This window comes from Centrocercus urophasianus, unplaced genomic scaffold (assembly GCF_019232065.1).
Source record: "Centrocercus urophasianus isolate 14NV4802_14NV808 unplaced genomic scaffold, USGS_Curo_1.0 seq_18, whole genome shotgun sequence".
NCBI classification, from domain to species: Eukaryota; Metazoa; Chordata; class Aves; order Galliformes; family Phasianidae; genus Centrocercus; species Centrocercus urophasianus.
In genome coordinates this window covers 27,503,228-27,523,803 of record NW_024884733.1, presented here as the reverse complement: position 1 = coordinate 27,523,803, position 20,576 = coordinate 27,503,228, and the positions used below count along the sequence as shown (strand labels likewise).

Here is a 20,576-nt window from a genome sequence, read left to right as displayed (position 1 = left end):
TCACACTGAAGGCTGGGTTGCATTTTTTGCTTAAAGCAGAGGCTTAGCTTCCAAGCAAACAGTGCAGCACAGCCTTCCCCATGTTCAGAAGTGTGCTCTTCAAGTGGAGGAGTCATTTCCTGAGAGCTTAGCAGTGCACTCCTGAATGATTTCCTGATTCACAAATAACCAGTTCTTTATGCAAACACACAACAAAACCACAGACACTTCTTTGGCCTTTGCATCAGGTTAGATGCCATGCTGCAGAGGCACAAGAAGCCCAGTCTTATTACACGGTTCAAGCTCGTGAGAGTAGAGGCTCTTTTCAAAAACCTAATCAAATTTAATTTTTGAATATGCAGGGGAAAAAAAAATCATTGTTGATTACTATTTGTTACCTTCTTAGTGCCTTCACTGTAGCATAGAAGCATCAATGAAAACAGTGTCTCCTTAAGCATGCTGTGAAGTCATTTCATCAATATTCATAGACACTGTATATGTTTTAATGTAATTATGTTAGTCATAAAAGTGATGAATGAGTCAGTGCCCAACTGAGGCACCAATGTTCCATGACCTCCTCTCAAACTCAAAAGACTTAAAAGAAAGGGAAAGTGAGATGGATGTAATTAAGTGCCCTCCATACAGGCAATCCTTTAAGAATTATTTAGAATTGTAACAGTTTAAACATAGCTCTAACATATAAAATACTGAAAAGATACATTTTTTAACATTGAAAATCACCGTATAGATACAGATACGCACAGAGTGAACAGTTTTGCTTTTTTCTTCTCTGTACTTCAGTACACAAAGCACAGAGGGAGTCCCAGAGCAGTGGGACACACATGGGTTCTCTCTCCTCTCTTTGCAATATTTCCTACACCTCGGTCCTTCGACTGCCCCATCAGTGCACACAAACTGCTCCTACCCAGCGAGCAGAAATGGTGCTCATTCTTTTGTTGGATAACGAATCTTAGGATTGAGATTAATTAGCAAAGGATGAGTCTCACATAGTACATGTTTATCTCTGAGCAAAACGATCTGGGGAAGAGCTAGAGACTGCAAATTACACATCTCAGTGCTAGAGAAATATTTCCAAGGGATACCCTCAGACAAACACTTAGGGGAGGATAATGACTTTTCAGGATGTTAGCTAATTGCCCCAGTGCTCCCATCAAAACCTATTAGCGACAGCAACAGGATACCTCATTAGAAACTAACATTATCCACGTCTCGATAAATGCTGAGTTTTAATTCAGAATCACCTGGAATTTTCCTCTGCCCTTACATTACGTTTTGCCCAAATCACCTCTCACACTCGCTCAGAACGGCGCTTGCCTCGTGCCATGCAACTCTCACACCACTCACTCTACTGGCTGCCAGCTGCCCATGGGGGAGGTTGCATCTCTCTGGGTTTAAAACGTTGACTGTTTTGCTCCATCGTTTCCTCACCCCTGAAAGATGCTGAGCTGCATTTCACATCACTCCCTCGTGGCAGATCTTAGGGTTTCGAGCAGATGACCATTAGGTCCATTTCTGGCCCACTTCTGGGAAGGCAAAAACATAAGTGACCCCAGCTGTGCCCTCAGCCATGGCCACCACCATCTCTCGCTGCCCTGCCTCAGCCTGTTTGCATTGCTCCTCTTACTAGAGCATGCCAAAGCACTTCAGTGCAAGAATGGACACAGGCAAGTCCCTTTGCTTTTGTTGGTGAGTATACTGTTGCCCATCAGGACAAAGAAGGGACAGATACCTAAATGATCAGCAGCACAGCTGGGAAAAGAAAGCAAAGAAGTCCTGCAGCCTAGGTCAGCCCTCCTTTCTCCTACTACAGCATACACGTAGCAAAAGGAGAATAAAGTTAAGGGGAAAGCAGTATAAATAAAACAGGCAGCAGAGGAATTTTTTATAAGGCCGTGAATTAAACAGCAGCCCTCAGACAGAGCTGTCATCCCCAGCTCTGAGCTGAGCAGGTATCTGCTTGCCAGCTGCAGTTGAGCACAGCTCACCTTGGAATGCCTTGGTTTGCATCGTGCTGGACACAGCCAGCTCTGTGACACAGGGACCCAGAGGAAAGAGAGCAGCTCCTGGCACAGGTGTGGGTGGCTCAGAACAGAACCTGGAGAGGCAGCACTGAGGCAAGCTGACACATCAACATTCACCCTCATTTTAATCACAGCGGAGAATTTCCCGCATGCTTCTTACGGCTGCTCTCAGCTGTTTCAGTTATGTGCTGTCAAACAGTTTGGTGATCATCAACATTAAAGCAGCAATTAAACCCAAAACCTCAGCACTGCAATGGGTGTTTGCAGCCACCACTGCTTTCCTTGGCTGTACCTTTCCTACAGTTTGTACACAAGTTCCACACAGCGTATGGACACAGGGCACATTTTGCAGAGTTGTTCATGTTATTTATTCTGGAAGAAATTATTTCAGATTTGTATTTCAGGATTTTCAGGCAAGCGCTGATCCCTGCATGAGGAAGGCTGAGGTTTTTTTAACAGCATTTCCCACTTCTGCCAGCAGAAAAGACAACAGATTGGGCAAAGAGAACAACTGAGCTGGCTGACCGAGGCTGCTTTTGGAATTTGGCTCCAAAGCTCGGTGGCACAGCCAACCCTTATGGACATCCTCCAAAATCCTTACCAGAAAAAAAAAAAAAAGAACTCACAATGCTATGTTTAGATGCAATTAGTTTTTGTACTTACTCAAACAAGAGGAAAAAAAAACCCCAGAACATTGGCTGAAATTCAGTTTCAAGACCAGCCCCGTTCCCCCACCCCCTCCCTCCCTAAAAATCCCTTCCTTCTGGATTCACTTTAATGAACAACCGATCGAAACTGCATCCCGAGGGAGCAAACAGAGCAGCGACTCCCACTTTGATCTCTTCCCCATGGAGAAACGCACTCCCTGCCTGGCTTGCAAGATGTTCATTTGATTGACGTTTGCTCTGATGTGCAAACTGCTTTGAACTTCAGACATTTAATTCCCATCAGGCTGCACTCATTTTTATTCTCCTTCAACAGGATTTACAAGCAGGAGATCAGCAAATGCAGAAGATAAAATAAATTTGCAGGAGCTTTGAATCTTACATCAAAACAGCGTTCAAGTGAGCTCCAATTGGATTTTGTTTGGCCTGAATTTGCAGTGTAAATCAGCCTCTTTTGCACAGCTTCAGTCTGGGGACAAACAGGGGAGCAGTGCACAGAAATGACATTCGAACAGTGACTCTCAATTGTTCTGAAACACATTTTGTTCTGTCCTGTTCCACCCATGCCAATTTCAGGACAATTTTAGTATGCAAATGGAACGATGGAAGTTCAATGAAAATTTGGCATTTCATTTTAGATTCTCAGCTAAGCACATCTTCCTGGCAGTAGGAAAAGGTCTTCACTCATATTCTATGTGCTTAAATCCTTAGGTACAGTAGGAACCACATAAACAGAATGTTGGAAAAATAGTTTTTCTATGATCAGTTTCATTAACAAGCTGTTGATGACTCCGTTTACCAATTTCTGAAGGCAAGGCACAGAAGTTGCTCTGATTACTTCACGTCTTGCTTGCAAAAGTCCAAGTATATTTGTATGTAAAGAGTATTTAGCCATTTCCTAAACAATTTCCTGCTGCAGTTCTGGAACAAAACAAGGTGCCACGACTGGCCTCATGCATGCTGCTTGCATCTTCTAGAAACCCACACTCACTACTGCAGATACTCCATAAGAAGAGGAAATGCATCTTAAATTCCCCTTAGCGTGGCCCACCCACTTCTGCTTTGGAAGTGCAGCTCTTAAGATATTGCAGCAACTGAATGGATCCCCGTTATCTCCCACTTGACTGCTCAGAGAGGAAAGATAAACACTGAAGGAGCTGCGATAAAACTGAACTGCATTAGCAAATATTTAACCATCTGTTTAAAAAGGAAAATCCAGACCACTTCTGAAGGCGGCACCATAGTCTGGGAGTAAATGATTTTCAAACATAGGTTTGTAAATTCACTTACTCAAACAGCTCTGCTATGGGTGCGTAACACAGCGCTGCCAACAAATATTCCTCCATTCCATCTCCTTTCATAAATTTAGATAAAAATGCATTCCTTGGGCACTTATCAGCATTGTTAAGTAAGGAACAAAACCAGATTTCCAGCTGCCTCGAAACACATACGTTAGCAGTAAAGCATTAGCTGCATAGCAATGTGCATCGCCAGGAGACCTGCGACCATCTTCCACAGACTCCAGCAGTGGAACCCACCTCTGTTTTCAGGGGGCAAGGAGATGGGGGGACATTCCCAGCACGTACCAGGACTGCACTGGGAGCCAGAATGGGGCAGGGGAGGAGAGGAGGAGGCCTGCTTTAGGAATACTTTGCTTCCCTTCAAAAACGTCCTCTCTGCCTTTGTGGTGGAAAAGCTGCAGAGGCAGCTGCACATTCCCTAACAAATGCAAGTGAATAAGAAGCTATAGCTTTTTTTTTTTCTTTTTTTTTGGGGGGGGGGGGGGGGGGCCAGGGGGGCGCGGCCTCCCCGGGCAGTCGGGGGCAAGCCATCCCACTACAGTTACACAGGGCTTTCACATGCTGAGAATGCCAATTCCATAAAACCTGTACTCACAAACGGTGCCTGCAAGGCCAGTCGTGTAACAGTGCCTTTACCCTACCTGGTGAAGCTGGCCTTGCACAACCCCACCTCCCAAAGCTTCCCATATGAGACAGCCAGCAGTCAACTCCTCCCAAAAAGGCTGTTCTGCACACCTGGCAGGTGATGACCACTCCAGAATGACACACCACCAAATTAACTTTTTTTTTCCCCATGTGGAAAGCGTTCAATTTTCCTTCAGCTGCAAAAATTCAGTATAACTCACCTACTTGATCCACTCACTACTTTCCAACCCAACACAATTTTTATTGGCTCTGGGCACAGGCTGCCCAGAGCTGTGGGTGCCCGAGGCCATGCATGGGCCGTGGGCAGCCTGAGCTGCTGGGGATGGAGGGGCTTTAAGTCCCTTCCAACACAAGCTATTCTAGGATTCTGTGAACCCAGTGAAGGCCTTCATGGGACTGAAGCATCTGTTGACAAGCAGGAGATACTGTCCTGCACACAAATGCATATACTTTAATTAAAACATTGTCTTGACCACCCTAATAGAATGTCTGGAGACTGTCTGAGATCTGTTTTCATAGCCTCTTCGGCAGCCTTTATTAGTGAGGAAACACAAAGCCTTACTTTCCAGAAGGAGTTTCTTCAAGGATTAGTAGATTCACGTGACTTGACTTCCATCCTCCTTATCTCCCATCAGTTTACCTATCTGCCTTGCTAGGAGCCCAGAGTACTTTACCCATGTAAACCCTGCCTGGCTGGAGCAATGCCACAGGCTGTACTCATCTCAGTGGCATCAGGATCCTTCTGCACATGGCCACAGCCATGGAAAGAGGCATAAGGTGCCACGCTCTGACCTCATGGGCACTAATATGGCCCATATGTGAGAGTGGGTATGGAATATTAGTGCCATCTGCTTCTGTGCTTGTTGAAATGATGTTGTCTGGTTGCTTTTCTCACCTATTGTCTCTCCTTCCATTGCCACTATGTTTTTTTCATTTCCAAATCTTAACTAGAATAGAAAATGCAAACAGTAGTATCTGAAGCAAGGAACAGCAAAGCTAAAGATCCACCCTTGTTTTGCAATACTTGCATATATACTTAACTGTATGATTCATTTCCATTTATGAGAGCACAAACCAAAATGCTTTGGTAAACCAGATGAGCATAAGCATATGATTAAATGTTCGCTGAATTAAGACCTATGGAAGCATCACTTACACAACTGCTCAACAGCCACCAGCTGCACTGCTTCATCGAATAGATCTGCCATATTTACTTTATTAATTTTCACTATTTTCCAAAGCAAGACAGTGCCACTGCACAAGCCCACCTCGGTGGAGAGGACAAGTACACGACTGATGGTAGATACACCAGTTTGGTTGCTGTATGTTGGATACAGGACAGCAACCAGAAGCAGCACAGTCAGCCTGCTCACTCTGATTCAGAGCAGCACGCATCTCACCGCGGGCTGGAATCATAGCTGCATGGAAACTTACCCACTGGGGCTCCTCATTGCAGAAGCCAACATCACATAATGGCAATAAAATAAATGTTTTCCTTATCATATCTCACTGCTCCACTGAGCAAGCACTGTAAGCGCCAAGTTCATTTTATGTTCCAGCTTGTGCTTTGTTGGTTCTGTTTCATATCACTTATTTACAGTCACAGTGTGGTATCCTCTGTCCTCACAGTTTATCTCAAGCAACACAGCAAGCTGTCTTGTAAGCCAGTGCTCAGATTTTCAAGATGAATACAAGCATACACAAAGCCACACGTGGATAATTTTGTTAATGCTAACAACAAATAAGATTATTTTGAGGTTTTTTCTTTCTAGTGGCTTGGTATCTTCCTTTACTTCAGTTCTCTAGGGAGTATTTCATTATCTCCACTTCACGCAGACTAACAAAGTTGCACAGCAATAGAGCTTTCAAAGATATTTGGAGAGGAAAAATGCAGAGAAAACCACTTTAAATTATGACATTCTAATAATCTTGGGTACAGCTTTCCAACAGAACAATTAACAGATACGCCTTGTTTTAATGGGTAATAACATGCAATCAAATAACATGAAGGACATCTCAGGGGTTTTTCCACTCCTGTCCAAACATTCAGGTTATGCCAGATGGACAGAAACAAAGTACAAGAGTTTTCAGTGAGGATCCATCCTTTCACAAAACAGCATCTTGAGTTTTGGTGTCTCAATGTCTTAATTGGAAGGGGAGCCTTTCAACCACTTACACAGCCATACCACAAAGTGAAAAAATCAAACTGACAGATGAACAACCACCTCCTTCCACATAAACAACTTCACCTTCCTCTTGGCATCCTTGTGTTAGATGCCAGTTCTAGTAATGGCACCCTGAATACCTCCATTACCTTTCGTTCCAGACAATTTCACCAAGAAGAGGAAAATCTCCCTGAGGAAGATGCCACAAAGACATGGAAAGTGGAAAGAGGACCAACAGGGAGGAGAGGCAGGAGGGAGAGAAATGACAAAAGGAAAATATGGCAACCAGCACAATCCTAGCAACTTGGAAGTTCAGTTTCACAGGAAAAACAAGATTTTACATTCTTTCTCAGTATGACTTGCAGACAGCTTCCTAAAGATGGCAGTGGCTATATTTCCAATGCTTCCACACTACAGTTCTTCAGTAATAAACACTCGACAGGCTCTTGCTGAAGCAAAGTCTGGAAGATGCTGCCGAGTGACAGACCAACCTGGTAACCACCTCAGAAGGTTTGTTATTATGAAGCCAAATAACTAAATAATGAAAACAGTGTTATAGAGCCCAGATGAGTAGCCCTGCAAATAGAAAATCCATGCTTGTACTTTGCCAGCTGTGGCCTCTTGTTTGTTTTTTTGAATTGTTTTTGTCGATGGATTCTCATGCGAGTCCACCGTAGGAAAAGAAACTTCTGAAGGACTTCCAAGGTGAGTCATTTTGAAGGACGATATGAAAAGAAATTCATGAAAGTTTCCAGGCTAAGAGCAGAGCTCATTTTTTATTAGAAGTTATGCAATCCTGACGTGGGGGTTGTAAATTTCCTCATTCTTCCTTTTTCTTCACCCCTTGCTGTCAAGCTAGCTGGTGGCCGGCCCCTGCACAGAGACACCAGGCAGCTGAAAGGTGTTCATCCTCAATTCATCCCTGATCTTTCTCCTCATGCTGCCAGGAGCCTGCCCATTTAGCACCAGAGGCACTAGCATTTTACATGGCCACTATGTTTGCACTGAAGCCACCAGACCTTCCCCACAGCCACAACCAAACAGAGAGGTACTGGTGTCTTTGGAACCACCTGATGCCTAGCCCTATCCAGATTTCTTCCTTTTAAGCCAATCAAAATAAACAAAAGCTGAAGAAGCCTTTCTCTTCAGGCACAGATTCACACCACATATTTGAATGCAATGAGCATCCTAAAACCGTGCACAAACAGAGGTAAGTGACATACAGCAGGAAAGATGAAAGAACACTGATATTAAGAGCCAAGCTGTCTTATAAAGCTAAATTACAGATGTTTTTAATATTTATTACCCAAATTACCATCCTCTCTAAAATGTTTTGAAATCAGAATGAGAATAAATAATGAAAATTTACTCTGTAATCAAAGTTTGCTGTGTATAACAAATGACGAGAATGTTACTCTTGTTCTTTTCAAGCACATATGGAAGTGAAGCATTTAAAATGATGATTGTTTGAAAGAAATAACTGCACTATTATTGGAAAAAATCAGACCTTCCATCACACCTTCCTACAATTAGGAAATGTAAATAAGTTCCTGTAAATATGGAACATAATATAAGATGATTAAAGACAACCAACTGCCTGCATTTTCAAAACTCATGCATTTATAACCAAAACAAATTGAAAATGAACAAACTTGGGTTTCCAAGCAATGTACTCCATTTCTGTACATCTCTGTGTATCAAACAGCAGCAAATCAACTTGACTAAGCTGTAATGCAATACTTGTAGCATGTGATGGACTGACCAACTCGTGATCTTGGTTCCTGAACTTCAAAGGAAAAGTCCCATGACCAGCTTCAGAAGAGTTACCCAGGCTAAGCAGCGCCTCAGTGCAAAGCAGGTACCCTGCACACAGACTCACTCTGTATAAAAGTCTATTTCATTCGATTAAAATTTGAACACACTTTGTTTGAGCCAAGTCTCAGACCTTGTTTATAGCTTCTCACTGAAACGTACACACAGCAGATAGGTTAAGGAGTGTGTCTGGAGTACTGCCTTCCCATTTTCCTCAGTTATCAAAGTGGAAGAAAAAAATCACAGAATCGCAGGGTGGGAAGGGACCTCAAGGACCATGAATCTCCAACACCCCTGCCACAGGCAGGGCCACCAACCTCCACATTTAATACCAGACCAGGGATGGGGCATCCACAACCTCTCAGGGCAGCTGTTCCAGCACCTCTATCCATAAAGAACTTCCCTTGACATCCAAAAACACACGCTATTTTTGCAAAAATAAACCTTCCTCTTTTTTCTTCACATATTAAATGACAACACAACTTCAGGATGTAATACTTACTCCATCATAGATGGTGGAATAGTGCAGCAGTCCTGGATTGCAGTCAGTGGCGACGTGAGGTGGGCAGTGTACGATGCTTCCACCACTTGCTTGTTACGATTCACAACGTCCAAGTAACGGTTAAACTTCTCACGAATTTTCTTTGCCAACTGAAAAAATAAAAGAAAAAAAAAAAGGAGTAAAACGAAAATTCACTCTGTTTCTTTGTAATACTGCGTTCCTTCATAACAAACTTGAATGGAAAGTAAGGAATGGAAACCATACATGTTAAAAGCTAATAGTTGTCTGACCTGTCATTGTACTCCCTGTTTTGTTGGCTCAAGGCGCTGCCAAGTCATGCAATTCATAGTATTGGCCACAGAAAACAGTACACACAACAAAATACGTTCACCATCTAGCAATGCATACTTGAACACTGTGTTCTGCATGCACGAAGAGTGAAATTTCCTTCTGTTCTTTAAGGAGTAGCACCTTCATCTGGCTCTACCCATCCTACCGTGCTCACTGCTTCCAGCATGAAGCTCTTTTGAGGCCTGACGAAGATGAGATAGAGACTAAGAGAGGCCCAAAGTCCACCTCAAGACCACAAATGGGCTCCTAAGAAAAGCCCCAATAACAGTCTTACAGAAGGCTTCACCCCGAATGTTATCCTCTACAAAAATGTAGCTAAATATTGTGCTGCTTCAGGAGCAAACAGATAATGGCACTGTCAGTGCACCAAATGTATTCAGGAGAACAAGCTCAGGATCCAGGCATCCCCATATAAAGCCATGAACATTTTTCTCTTGACCAGCAGCCTCCTCGAGCAGGAGGATCTGTGCAGATGTATTTCACAGTTCTTTTCACATAGTTCTCTTCACTGCAGTTTGGACAAACAAACCCTCCCAGTTCTCATATCTGTCCTTGCAGCTCCTGCTGTTTTCCACGGCCAGAGCTGAGCACCTTTCTGGCTGTCACACTCCCCTTCGATGGAGGTAACCACCTGCAAACCAGGACAAGGTTTAGAAGTTGCTCTCTTACTTGTAGCAGCATGTGATTGTATTTTTCTCCTTTCAGAAAGCAAAACCAACCAACCCGACACGGCACCTCAACAGTTCTCAGATCTTCAAAAATCAGCCACTACGACAAAGTAATTTGCAATAAATAAAAAAGGAATGACTAAAAACAAATTCTAACTTCATCACAGAATGGCCTGGACTGGAAGGGACTTCATGGATTATGAAGCTCCTGCTGCAGGCAGAGCCACCAACCTCCACATTTAATACCAGACCAGGCTGCCCAGGACCCCATCCAACCTGGCCCTGAACACCTCCAGGGATGGAGCATCCCATCTTTAGAAATAACTAATCCCTAACTTCAGAAATAACTAATATCAGTACTTCTCTTTAACAGCAGGGCTGTGGAAGATGCTCTGCTGTCGGGTAAGGGCTTGCTGGTCTTCAGAGCACACCTGCCTAATGACTTTGCAGGGGGAAACTGGAAGGGAAATATCTGTGGATGCTATTTGAGCAGTCGTGAGAGTAAACACAGTCACTAGGGAGCACTGGGTTTTGCAAGGAATGTTTACTAGGGCTATTGCTCCTTGTCTTTCATTCAAAGTGAGGGGTAAGTGAACTACATCAGACATACAGCTCGCTTGGGTGCACCCACTGCACTTCTCATACCAACTATCTCTTGTGCAGTCACCAGCCATAGCGCACTGCAATGCTGAATACTTAGAAATATTTTCTTTTCTCCTTTTTTTTTTTAAAAAAAAAAAACACTTTATTGGCTTCGTTTGTAATCACAAAATGAGGAGGAGTTTGCTGAAAAAGCGACCACAAGAATCTCATCAGCAGAACAAAACCACCATGGAGCATCATCAGAACACAAGGGCTCTCGCTTGGAATTGCTGCTTTTCCCTGATAAGTAAATGCTGCACAAAGTGAGATTCAGGTACTGATGAGTTTTCACCTTCAAGTGGAATGAAGAGAGCACCCACACCCTGAGTTCAGCCTGCAGATAGGAGCAATCTGCTGGCAGAGGAGCAGATAAAGAGCTTAGTGCCTGAACTGCACGTCCCAGCTAAAACCTTTCAACGGCTCAGAGTCAATGCGTTATGTTTATTAAATGGGCCCCAGCACTTCAGCCACACTCATTTCAGCAGCGATGGAACCCAGCCTGCCCACACCACACACAGGCGTGGATGGCAGGATGGAACTGGGCTCATCTGACAAATGCCATATTCCAACAGTGAGAAATAACCTCCCAGCAACCAGAGCACGTTCAGAACAACTGATTCAAAACCAGGCAACACATGCAATGTGATCCAAACCGAATTCTTTCATTGAGGATTGATCACAAAGCATGAACTGTATTAAAACTCAAAGGACAACACGTCAGCCAGCTGAAAAGTTAGTTAAAAAAGAACCCAAAATCTGGTTTTAATTCATCAAATTGAGATGTATGTTGTGGGTGAAGATGAACAAAATTAAATTTTTCTTCCGTGGTTGAGCTCCACTGGAGTGCATGATGTCCTAAAGGCAGGACAGGGAGCAGTCATTCCAGATCTTGGTGATTAAAATGGCAGCAAAAAACAACACATACTTCCCAGCTTCTCATATCTGACTCGTGTTCTCCCACATCAGCATTACTCAGTTTGCAAAGGATGCACTGCACTACTAGAGCCTGTCAGAATAACAGCTGCAGCCTTCAATCACCTTCTTCTTGTAAATAACAACAATAATAAAATCTTCTACCTGAAAATCACTCGCTACTTTTTCCAGCACTCTTTTTTTCCTGCCTCTTCTAAGCTGCCCAGAGCTGAACTGCATACTGACGGATGCGACCCATGCCACATTTACGGCAAAAACTCAAAGATACAGAAACAAAACACAGAACAAATTACAAAACAACAAAGCATATAAACACAACATCATCCCAACAGAGGTATGTACAGTATTTTAGAGATAAAATGGAAATCAAGCACGTAGAAGGTGGCAGAGGCTCACATCGCAGAGGTACCTATGGGTGAGTATCTCTTCCTCCCACAGAAACGCTCCAATTCACTCTTTTTAATGCAGACTAAAATAAATTTGGATGTCTTGAGACTGACATCAAACGCTGTTATCATCATTTCAAAGTGTTCTTCGCGTCATTTTAGAAAAAAAGGGAAAAAAAATCCAGGTTGCTCAGCACTCCTTATCTGTTTCTTTTTTAAGGCACTGAATAACAGCAACCCAGGGCTCACCCCAAACAATGCAGCCATTAGCTCTGTTTTCCCCTCTTTTTTGGCAGCTGGCGGGTAGCCAGCACATTTCAGTTTGCAGACAGGTTGGACGGTAACACCTGTTCCTATTACAGCAGCACCCATGGGTAATGCACTTCAGTTGTCACCACCTCCACTGACAACCTTTCATCACAACATCAGTGAGTTCCCCTAATTTTCCCAGAGACGTTTCGCTCATTTGCATCGCTCCCTCGAGCTTTGTTAGAGCTCTGCTCCCCTCAAAGCTCTGCTGCTGTGAAGCGTCCCTTTTTTCAGAGAGCACCGAGGAAAGCAGAGCTCCAAGGTTAGGTTTTATTTCTGGCTGCAGCTTAAAAGCAGAGATACTTTTTATGTTACCAGGACTGTATATAAAATATGTATCAACGATGCTGGCAGGCAGGGACGTCGGAGCGGACTTGCAGCTCCTCGGAAAGCACTGCTTACATGCTGAACAATTCAGTTGGCATTTTTATTTTAAGCTCCTTTTGTGAACCAGCAGAATGTGGGACAAAATGCATCCACCATGCCCTCCCCTGCTGTATCACAGCTTCATTGTGCTGCAGATCCACAGACTTTGATTCTGGTAGGTTTTTAACACAAGTTATCTAACCTGCTTGGTGCTCAAAGAAGCCACTGCTTCTGTATCATCTCAGAGCAGGGTCTTGTTATCTTCAGAAGGGGCCTTAGAGTCAAGTACCTTTGTATCAATACATTCAAACCACTCCTGCTCTCAATGATGATGGAAACACGGCCTTGACCATTCCATTGGGATGCAGAACTGCTTTCCCACACATTTCTCCAAGGGGAGTAGCACTCATATGAAGCAAGGGCCACTGAGATGATCAGAGGGCCAGAGCACCTCTCCTATGAGGAAAGGTTGAGGGAACTGGGCTTGTTTAGCTTGGAAGAGAGAAGGCTCCAGGGAGACCTCACTGTGGCTTTCCAGTACTTGAAGGGAGCATATAAACAGGAGGGGGAATGGCTGTTTACTGAAGGTGGATGGTAATAGGACAAGGGGAATGGTTTTAAAGTGAGAAGGGGAGGTTTAGGTTGGATATGAGGAGGAAGTTTTTCCCCCAGAGGGTGGTGAGGCACTGTTCACAGGTTGCCCAAGGAGGCTGTGGATGCCCCATCCCTGCAGGCATTCAAGGCCAGGCTGGATGTGGCTCTGGGCAGCCTGGGCTGCTGGTTGGTGACCTGCACACAGCAGGGGGTTGGAACTGATGAGCGTTGTGCTCCTTTGCAACCCATTTGGCCATTCTATGATTGTGCAGTAATTTTGGCAAGGCTTCCCAAGATCCACCAAAGGAAAGAGATTTTGAATGTGCTCCATGGCAAAAGCTCAAGGGCCACAATTCCTGTAAGTCTGGAATCCAGTATTTCTGGAAATACGTTAAACACTGTATATACCATGCCTTTTAGCACAAGCTTCACAATTAATCGACATTGAATTCACTTCTTGAGACCACATCGTGCCTCACAGCCAGGGAGACGTCATGCCTAACACTAAAATCCTCAGTTCTCACATACTGATTTTCTTTGGCAATTTGGGCTGTGCCGGTCAACAAGGACCACACTTTGAGTGATATGAGACAAGCCTCTTGCTAAAAGGTCAGGAGATTGCTGTGGCTGTATTTTAATTGCCCCTCAGCTCATTAGCAGTGATGCAACGCTTCCCAACCTCAGAGTAGAATAACCGCAGGAGGAGTCCCTAGCAGTCTCACCAACTATTGGTTACAAAACCTGCTTCCTCTTTCCTCAAAATAGTTGACAAAGTAAGAAATGGAACAGAAAAGAATGGAAAGTAAAAAATGTCTGGCTCTAAGGGACACAGGTTAGTTGGCATGGTAGCTCAACATCCATCCTTTACTGCGTTTTCAAAAGGAATGCTGTTGTTCTCTACAGATGCCAATTTTTTAACAGTCATACGAGTTATCATAACCACATGAATTATCACCTCAAACATCACAGAATCACAGCATGGCCTGGGTTGCAAAGGAGCACAACGCTCATCAGTTCCAACCCCCTGCTGTGTGCAGGTCACCAACCAGCAGCCCAGGCTGCCCAGAGCCACATCCAGCCTGGCCTTGGATGCCTGCAGGGATGGGGCATCCACAGCCTCCTTGGGCAACCTGTGCCACTGCCTCACCACCCTCTGGGTGAAAACATCCTTGAGAACCAGTCCTACCCATGTGAAAAAGCCTCAGCAGCTGTATCCCACTTGTGCACAATTTCTGATTATTGCAAACACGTTTCCCAGAATTTGCCCTAGTATGACAGCAACATCAATATCTGGAATATTTTGTCCCTTAGGATACCAGATCAGTGCAGGCCAATGGTGGATCCCCAAGTTCTGATTCAAAGTTTCATTTCCTGTCTAAGTTTCTAAATGATTTGATTTGGCTTTTTTGGCTCTAAAATATAAGCATCATTTCTGAATTATAAATACATTCTGCTGTTCTAAGAAGAGTGCATTGTATTTCTCCTAAACAGATTTTTGCAGCAGACATAATCCACCCCACCCAACCCCAAGCCATTGATGACTTCAGCTTTTAGAGATACACTTTTTAAGTTTTTTTAGATAAATGATTTGTGATCATTGTGATATATATATATATTTATATATATATATATATACACACACACACACACACACACACTTCTGGTAACCTGTTTCTATTAGAAACAAACATGTGAATATTTGTGTTTTGCCTTAAAATTCTGTTCCTGAACCTCCTAACTAACTGCCTGCAATTATTGACTAGCTCCTAACAGCTTCACGCAGCATCAATTCTCCAGATACTTTTATAGCTGATAATTATGCTCTGGAGGAGCTGGCAGGAAAAGAAATGACAGTTTTCTAGCTCTAAGCATAGGAGTTGCATGGAGAGTGGACTCTGTTAAACAAAGTAAAACCTAATGACAAAAGACACATCTCACTGTTTACACACTTATTTCCTATAAATTAAAATCCTTCCCTTTGTCCCCTGCCCTTCCCAGCCTTCAAATCCAAGTGCCTATGCTCAAGAACATTCCAGCAAGGTTTGTATATACAGCTGTATATATCAACTGATGTACCTGTATTTACAGCTGGCTATCTCAACTGAAGCAACCACCAAGGGTACACGGGTGGACCTTACAGAAGCAGAGAGGTGACCTCAAATTTCTCCTTGCAGGGATGTTGCTAGGGAGCTTGCTGCAGGACCCCTTGCTGCAGGACTTGGGACAGGGCTGCCACTATCTGAGCTGTGTTGTGCCATCAGGGGCAGGGAGAACAAGGAAACACAGCCAGCACTAGGAGAAAGCTTCAGAACGCAACAGATTGTTTGAGCACACAGCATTTCCTAAGTTGATTTTAAACCTAGAGCTATTTTAGCCTAGCTCACAAACCCAACGCAAAGGGGATGTCAACAATCCAGTTTTACATCGGAATAACAGATGGCTGCACCACCATCCCTTGGATTCCAGCTCCAAGCTCTCCATACCACAAGGCCCAGATGTCTCACACGAGGCTGAATGCACAACGACTTCCCTGAAAGTGGCTCATCATCGAGATTCCCTTGACCAAAACTAACCATTTTCCACCATTTACGCTCAGCGGTTCGCACCACTAAGATTTGCTTATTCTATCACTTCTCTAATATCAAAATCACCTAAGGAAAGGTATTCCAGCTCTTTTTGGCTATTGTCATCCAAATTTTATTAACTTATTCAAAGTGAAAAATACTCTGTTACTCAGGATAGCAATCCTAAAGTGTAAGCAGCTTAGCATCCAAAGGCAAACCACTCCTTGTGTGGCATGCAGTGAACCAAGCGTATTAAACTGTCCAGGCCGAAGGCCAACAGCTGTAGTTTTTCCTCTTTTCCCAACAAACTGAAAGTCATAATTTACACAGTTTAGTATATAAAAAGCCAATCCACACAACACTGCAGTGGTCTGCCAGAAAAAAAAAAGATCCCAGTTGACATAAATCCGTAATTAATTGCCTTCGGGTATCAGTTGCTAAGAAAATGTTAATGAATGACAAAAACAGGAATGAGCAACGGGGGATTTAAATTTGCTTACATTTGTTCGCATTTGCTCAAGATGATCCCATTCCATGTACAACTCTTACTCATAAACCTCCAGCTACATTGCTTATGATTCATTAGAGCTAGAAGACCTGGTTATTAATGAAACAGAAGTGCTCAATTATTTTGCTATCCACTTCACTGTCGAGCTTTTAACTGCAGTAATTATGCTTCACCAGGGCCTCGTTTTTCTCCTCTGACAGCTCAGAATTCATCACACTACCTTCAGTGTTTGGACAGTTATTTCCATCTCCTTAAAGCCAATGTGTACATCTGTGACCGGGAAACAAGCGGGATCTTTCTCTAAGCAGAGAATCTATAGTCAAGACTTCAAAGAAGTTTTAATTCGGTTTCTTGGTTTCCCAAAAAAACGCTTTTGGCTCTAAAGAGCCATCTGATACATATAATCTAGCCCACATGGCCCTTTTGTGGTGTGCGGACCACCCAGAAATACTTGTGAAAACCCTATCACTGAATCAAAGCCAGCGAGCCCTTCTGTTCCAATGTCGGGATGCTTTCAGCACATTTCTATAGCCATGAGATGGTTCTTGCTCTGCAGATGCATGCACACCTGTGCAAGAAGCCTCACTGCAGTGCCTGAGCTCTGACACCCACTCAGCACAGCTCCTCTCTGCTGTCTGAAGCCTCCCTGCCTGCATGCACCCAACCTGGGCTCTACGTGCAGCAGCTATTGGCAGAAGCAAGAGAGCAGTGCTTTTTCAAGCAGCAAACTTCTTGCATAGGTATTCAAAAAAACTGTAATACCTTCCACTCAGTTTGGGATGAGAACAGCTTGTCTGATCTTTTATTTAGTTCCACTTCTACAGCTAAATTGCACACACAGGATGGATTCACATAACTGTCCCCTGACTGACTGCTGCCAGGAAAAACTCCCACAAAGCACAGCATCTGTTGGAGGGGTTGAGATGCTATTATCTGCAGGTCAAGCAATTGTTCATACCAGCATTAGGGTAATTTACTAGAATTAATGCTTCACTCTTGTTTCTTCTGTTGTTTCCCACACACATCTGTATCTCACCAAACAAAAATCTGACACGGACGGACTGAAGCAGCACCAAAGGTGAAGTGCAAGCAACCTTCTTTAAACACAAACCTTACCATTCTTCTGATAACCCACACAAGAGATTGACACTAAAATACATCTGACGTCAATCCCACAGTCTAAATCCCACATCATTAATCACAGGATCTTCCACTTTCAAAGTTATCGGATAGCATTATTACACACCTCAGTTTAGCGCCGGTACAGGATAACATTTTTGCACCAAATACTTGAGTTTTGTCTAGCAGAAGCCCAGCATTGCTGGAACTTTTCTTGCACTACTCTGTTTTTGGCAGATTAACTCAGTTCCCACATGGATCGTAATCCTATCAAAAGCCACCATGTTTGTTCTGAAAGAGAAGAGGATCTGAGCTCTGCTCCCCAGTTCAATCTCAGCCAAAGCTTAAATGCATTGCCCATACATTTAAAATCCCATTTGATCCACTTGTGCTTTATCTTTCCTTGGGGAAAAACAAAACAAAACAAAAAAAAGAATGTCTGACAGATTTACTATTTTACAGCAAGCATAAACTCGCTGCTGCTGGATGGCTCTTTTTAATGCACACGTGCACACATGATACTCTCTTGGAAATGCACAAGAGCACCTCGCGTGCACACCGGACTACCCGTGCTGTGAGAGTGCAATTCCCTTTTCCCCAGGGAAAACTCCACTCTGAGGCACTTTTGTTTGTACCGAACATTAAAACTGGTTTGATAGGGGGCTAGGAAGGTCGGGTTACTCGCAAAAGGTTGCACAAATGGGTCTGTGCTTAAGTGGGAAGGAAAAGCTGGTTCTGTGCTGCAGCCCCCAGGCAGCGCCTGTCACTGCTGCCAAAACTCACTGCGCTCTGCATGAAGGTGCAACTGTGAGAATACAGAATTGGCACCTCAATGAAAATTGCATCTGCCTGATCTGCCTTTAACACAGAATCACAGCATGGCCTGGGTTGCAAAGGACCACAATGACCATCAGTTCCAGCCCCCTGCTGTGTGCAGGTCACCAACCAGCAGCCCAGGCTGCCCAGAGCCACATCCAGCCTGGCCTTGAATGCCTGCAGGGATGGGGCATCCACAGCCTCCTTGGGCAGCCTGTGAACAGTGCCTCACCACTCACTGAATGAATTTTTTATTATTATTATTTTTTTAACATTTATCCACAATTATTCTTCCAAACTCATACACGCATTAAAGTGGAAAGAGCTCACACGTTAAAGGATATATCACTTCAATATTAAATTGAAGAGATTTTCCTCGCTTTTTCAAATCTGATCTCATACAGAGATCAGTTGTCCCATATTTACACGCAGCAACCGATACCATTTCCACATTTACAAACGATATTAGTGCTTTTAGCTTGAATGAAGACAATTTTAATAGTGAGCCTTTCAACATGAAAAAGAGTCGATTAATGTGAGATGCTACATGAAGGCCCCAGCTCTGCCTTTGCTCCTTTGTTTCTTGGGGAAGGACCCACACAAAGCAGATGGACAGCCTTTTCACAACAGAAAACAGTCAAATACACGGTCAGCTCACACAGTGCACTTTCACTTACACTCTATTCTGTTTACTATCCTATGTGCCATACGTTAGAAAAATGGCTACAATAAATCCAGATAGAACTGCAATTGCTAATTCTCTTTGCAAAACAAAACCAGTGCTTTCATCAGCCTGCCACCGAGCAGCAGCAGGCAGGCAGGAGGTCGGACTTACCTGCTGAACTTCACTTTCCCCATTCGATATTTTCTCTGTGTACATGAAGGAGTTGAATATCCTCTGCAAGAAAAATCAGAAAGGATGTGTAAGAGAGATTTTGTCTCAAAAGCCAAGTTAAAGCAGTTTCAAAAGTCATACGTGGGGAAATCTTCACCTAGGAATCTCTAATGTCAGGTGTGCCCAGGGGGTATCAAGTTCATTTATATCTGCTTCTGATCTGTTCACTTCTGCAGCATCTCTTCTTACATTTGAAGGCAAAAACGTAACAGTTCTTTCTTTTCCAAAGCATTTGTTAATTTACTATGGAGGACGAGATATTTACAACAATATATGAGAATAAGGGGAATAAACAAAGTTTTAAAATAAATCAAAGGGATTTTCCCGTACCAGCCTGCAAATGAGCTGGGACTTTGCTGACAGAACAGACTCCACATTTATCTGCACAAAGTCAAATACGCCAGCAGGAAGACCTGCAGGTACGACCGCATCTCACAGAGACAGCGATTTGTGAAGGCTGCACTGAGCCCTTCCTTGATGTGCCAGTAGTGAAATAGCCAAGAATTAGCTCTCCAAACTATCAATAACTGCAATTACTAAGGAAGTCTAGATGTCCTCCAAACACAGTGTAATCATCGGTCAGCAACTCCAAGAGTTTTCTTGATGCAGGTTTAGCTGATTTCCTCCCAGCAAGGGCCGCACACAGCCACAGCTGGCAGCCACAGCCTGCAGGACCCTCTGCTGTGCTCTGCTGCATTTACCATCACGGCTTTCCCTTATCCCTCTCCCTCCTGAGGACTGCAGGAATTTCAGAAATTTGAACTCTTAATTCCAAACCTGCATGTGGAAGGGCAGCAATAAATCTCCTCGGTTTACAAGTCTCAGAGAGCCAAAGGGGGGTGGAAGGATAAGAAAGGCATCTACTCTTGAAAGCCGCCTGTATACTGAAACTTCCTTTTCTTCCAGAGCTGTTTTAAGTTCTACTTGGGCACAGTAACTATGAACATGTTTTGGGGCTTTCTTTTTTTCCTCCTCATGAGATGAAAAGATAATTTAAACATCAGAAGAAAGTACATTAAAGCATGTCATTTTGATGCAAAATGTTTCAAATGAATTGAATTTTTCTCTCTGCGCAGCATTTAGTCTGCAGACATCAAAAGGGGCGAGGGGGAAGCAGTCTGTCAGTTACCACCAATGGGGCTTTCTGTCCTCAGCACGAAGCTGACCCAAAGCAGAGCCATGAGCATGGGGAAGGCTCTGGAGGGCAACACATGTGAGGAGGTGCTGAGGACTTTTGGTTCGTTCAGTCCAGAGGAGGCTGTCGAGGAGCCCCATCATGGCAGCCCCATCATGGCAGCCCCATCATGGCAGCCC

The 20,576-nt window shown here is 43.8% G+C and overlaps 1 protein-coding gene across 1 annotated transcript in view; it reads right to left on the bottom strand.

Moving 5' to 3' along the window:
* The window catches only part of CACHD1 (cache domain containing 1), an 88,340-nt gene that overhangs the window by 38,352 nt on the left and 29,412 nt on the right, over positions 1-20,576 (bottom strand). The window contains exons 2-3 of the mRNA XM_042819887.1: positions 19,203-19,265; positions 9,112-9,260 (exon numbers count right to left, since the gene is read on the bottom strand). Coding sequence (XP_042675821.1) covers positions 9,112-9,260; positions 19,203-19,265 — 212 coding nt within the window. The remainder of the gene's footprint in view (positions 1-9,111; positions 9,261-19,202; positions 19,266-20,576) is intronic.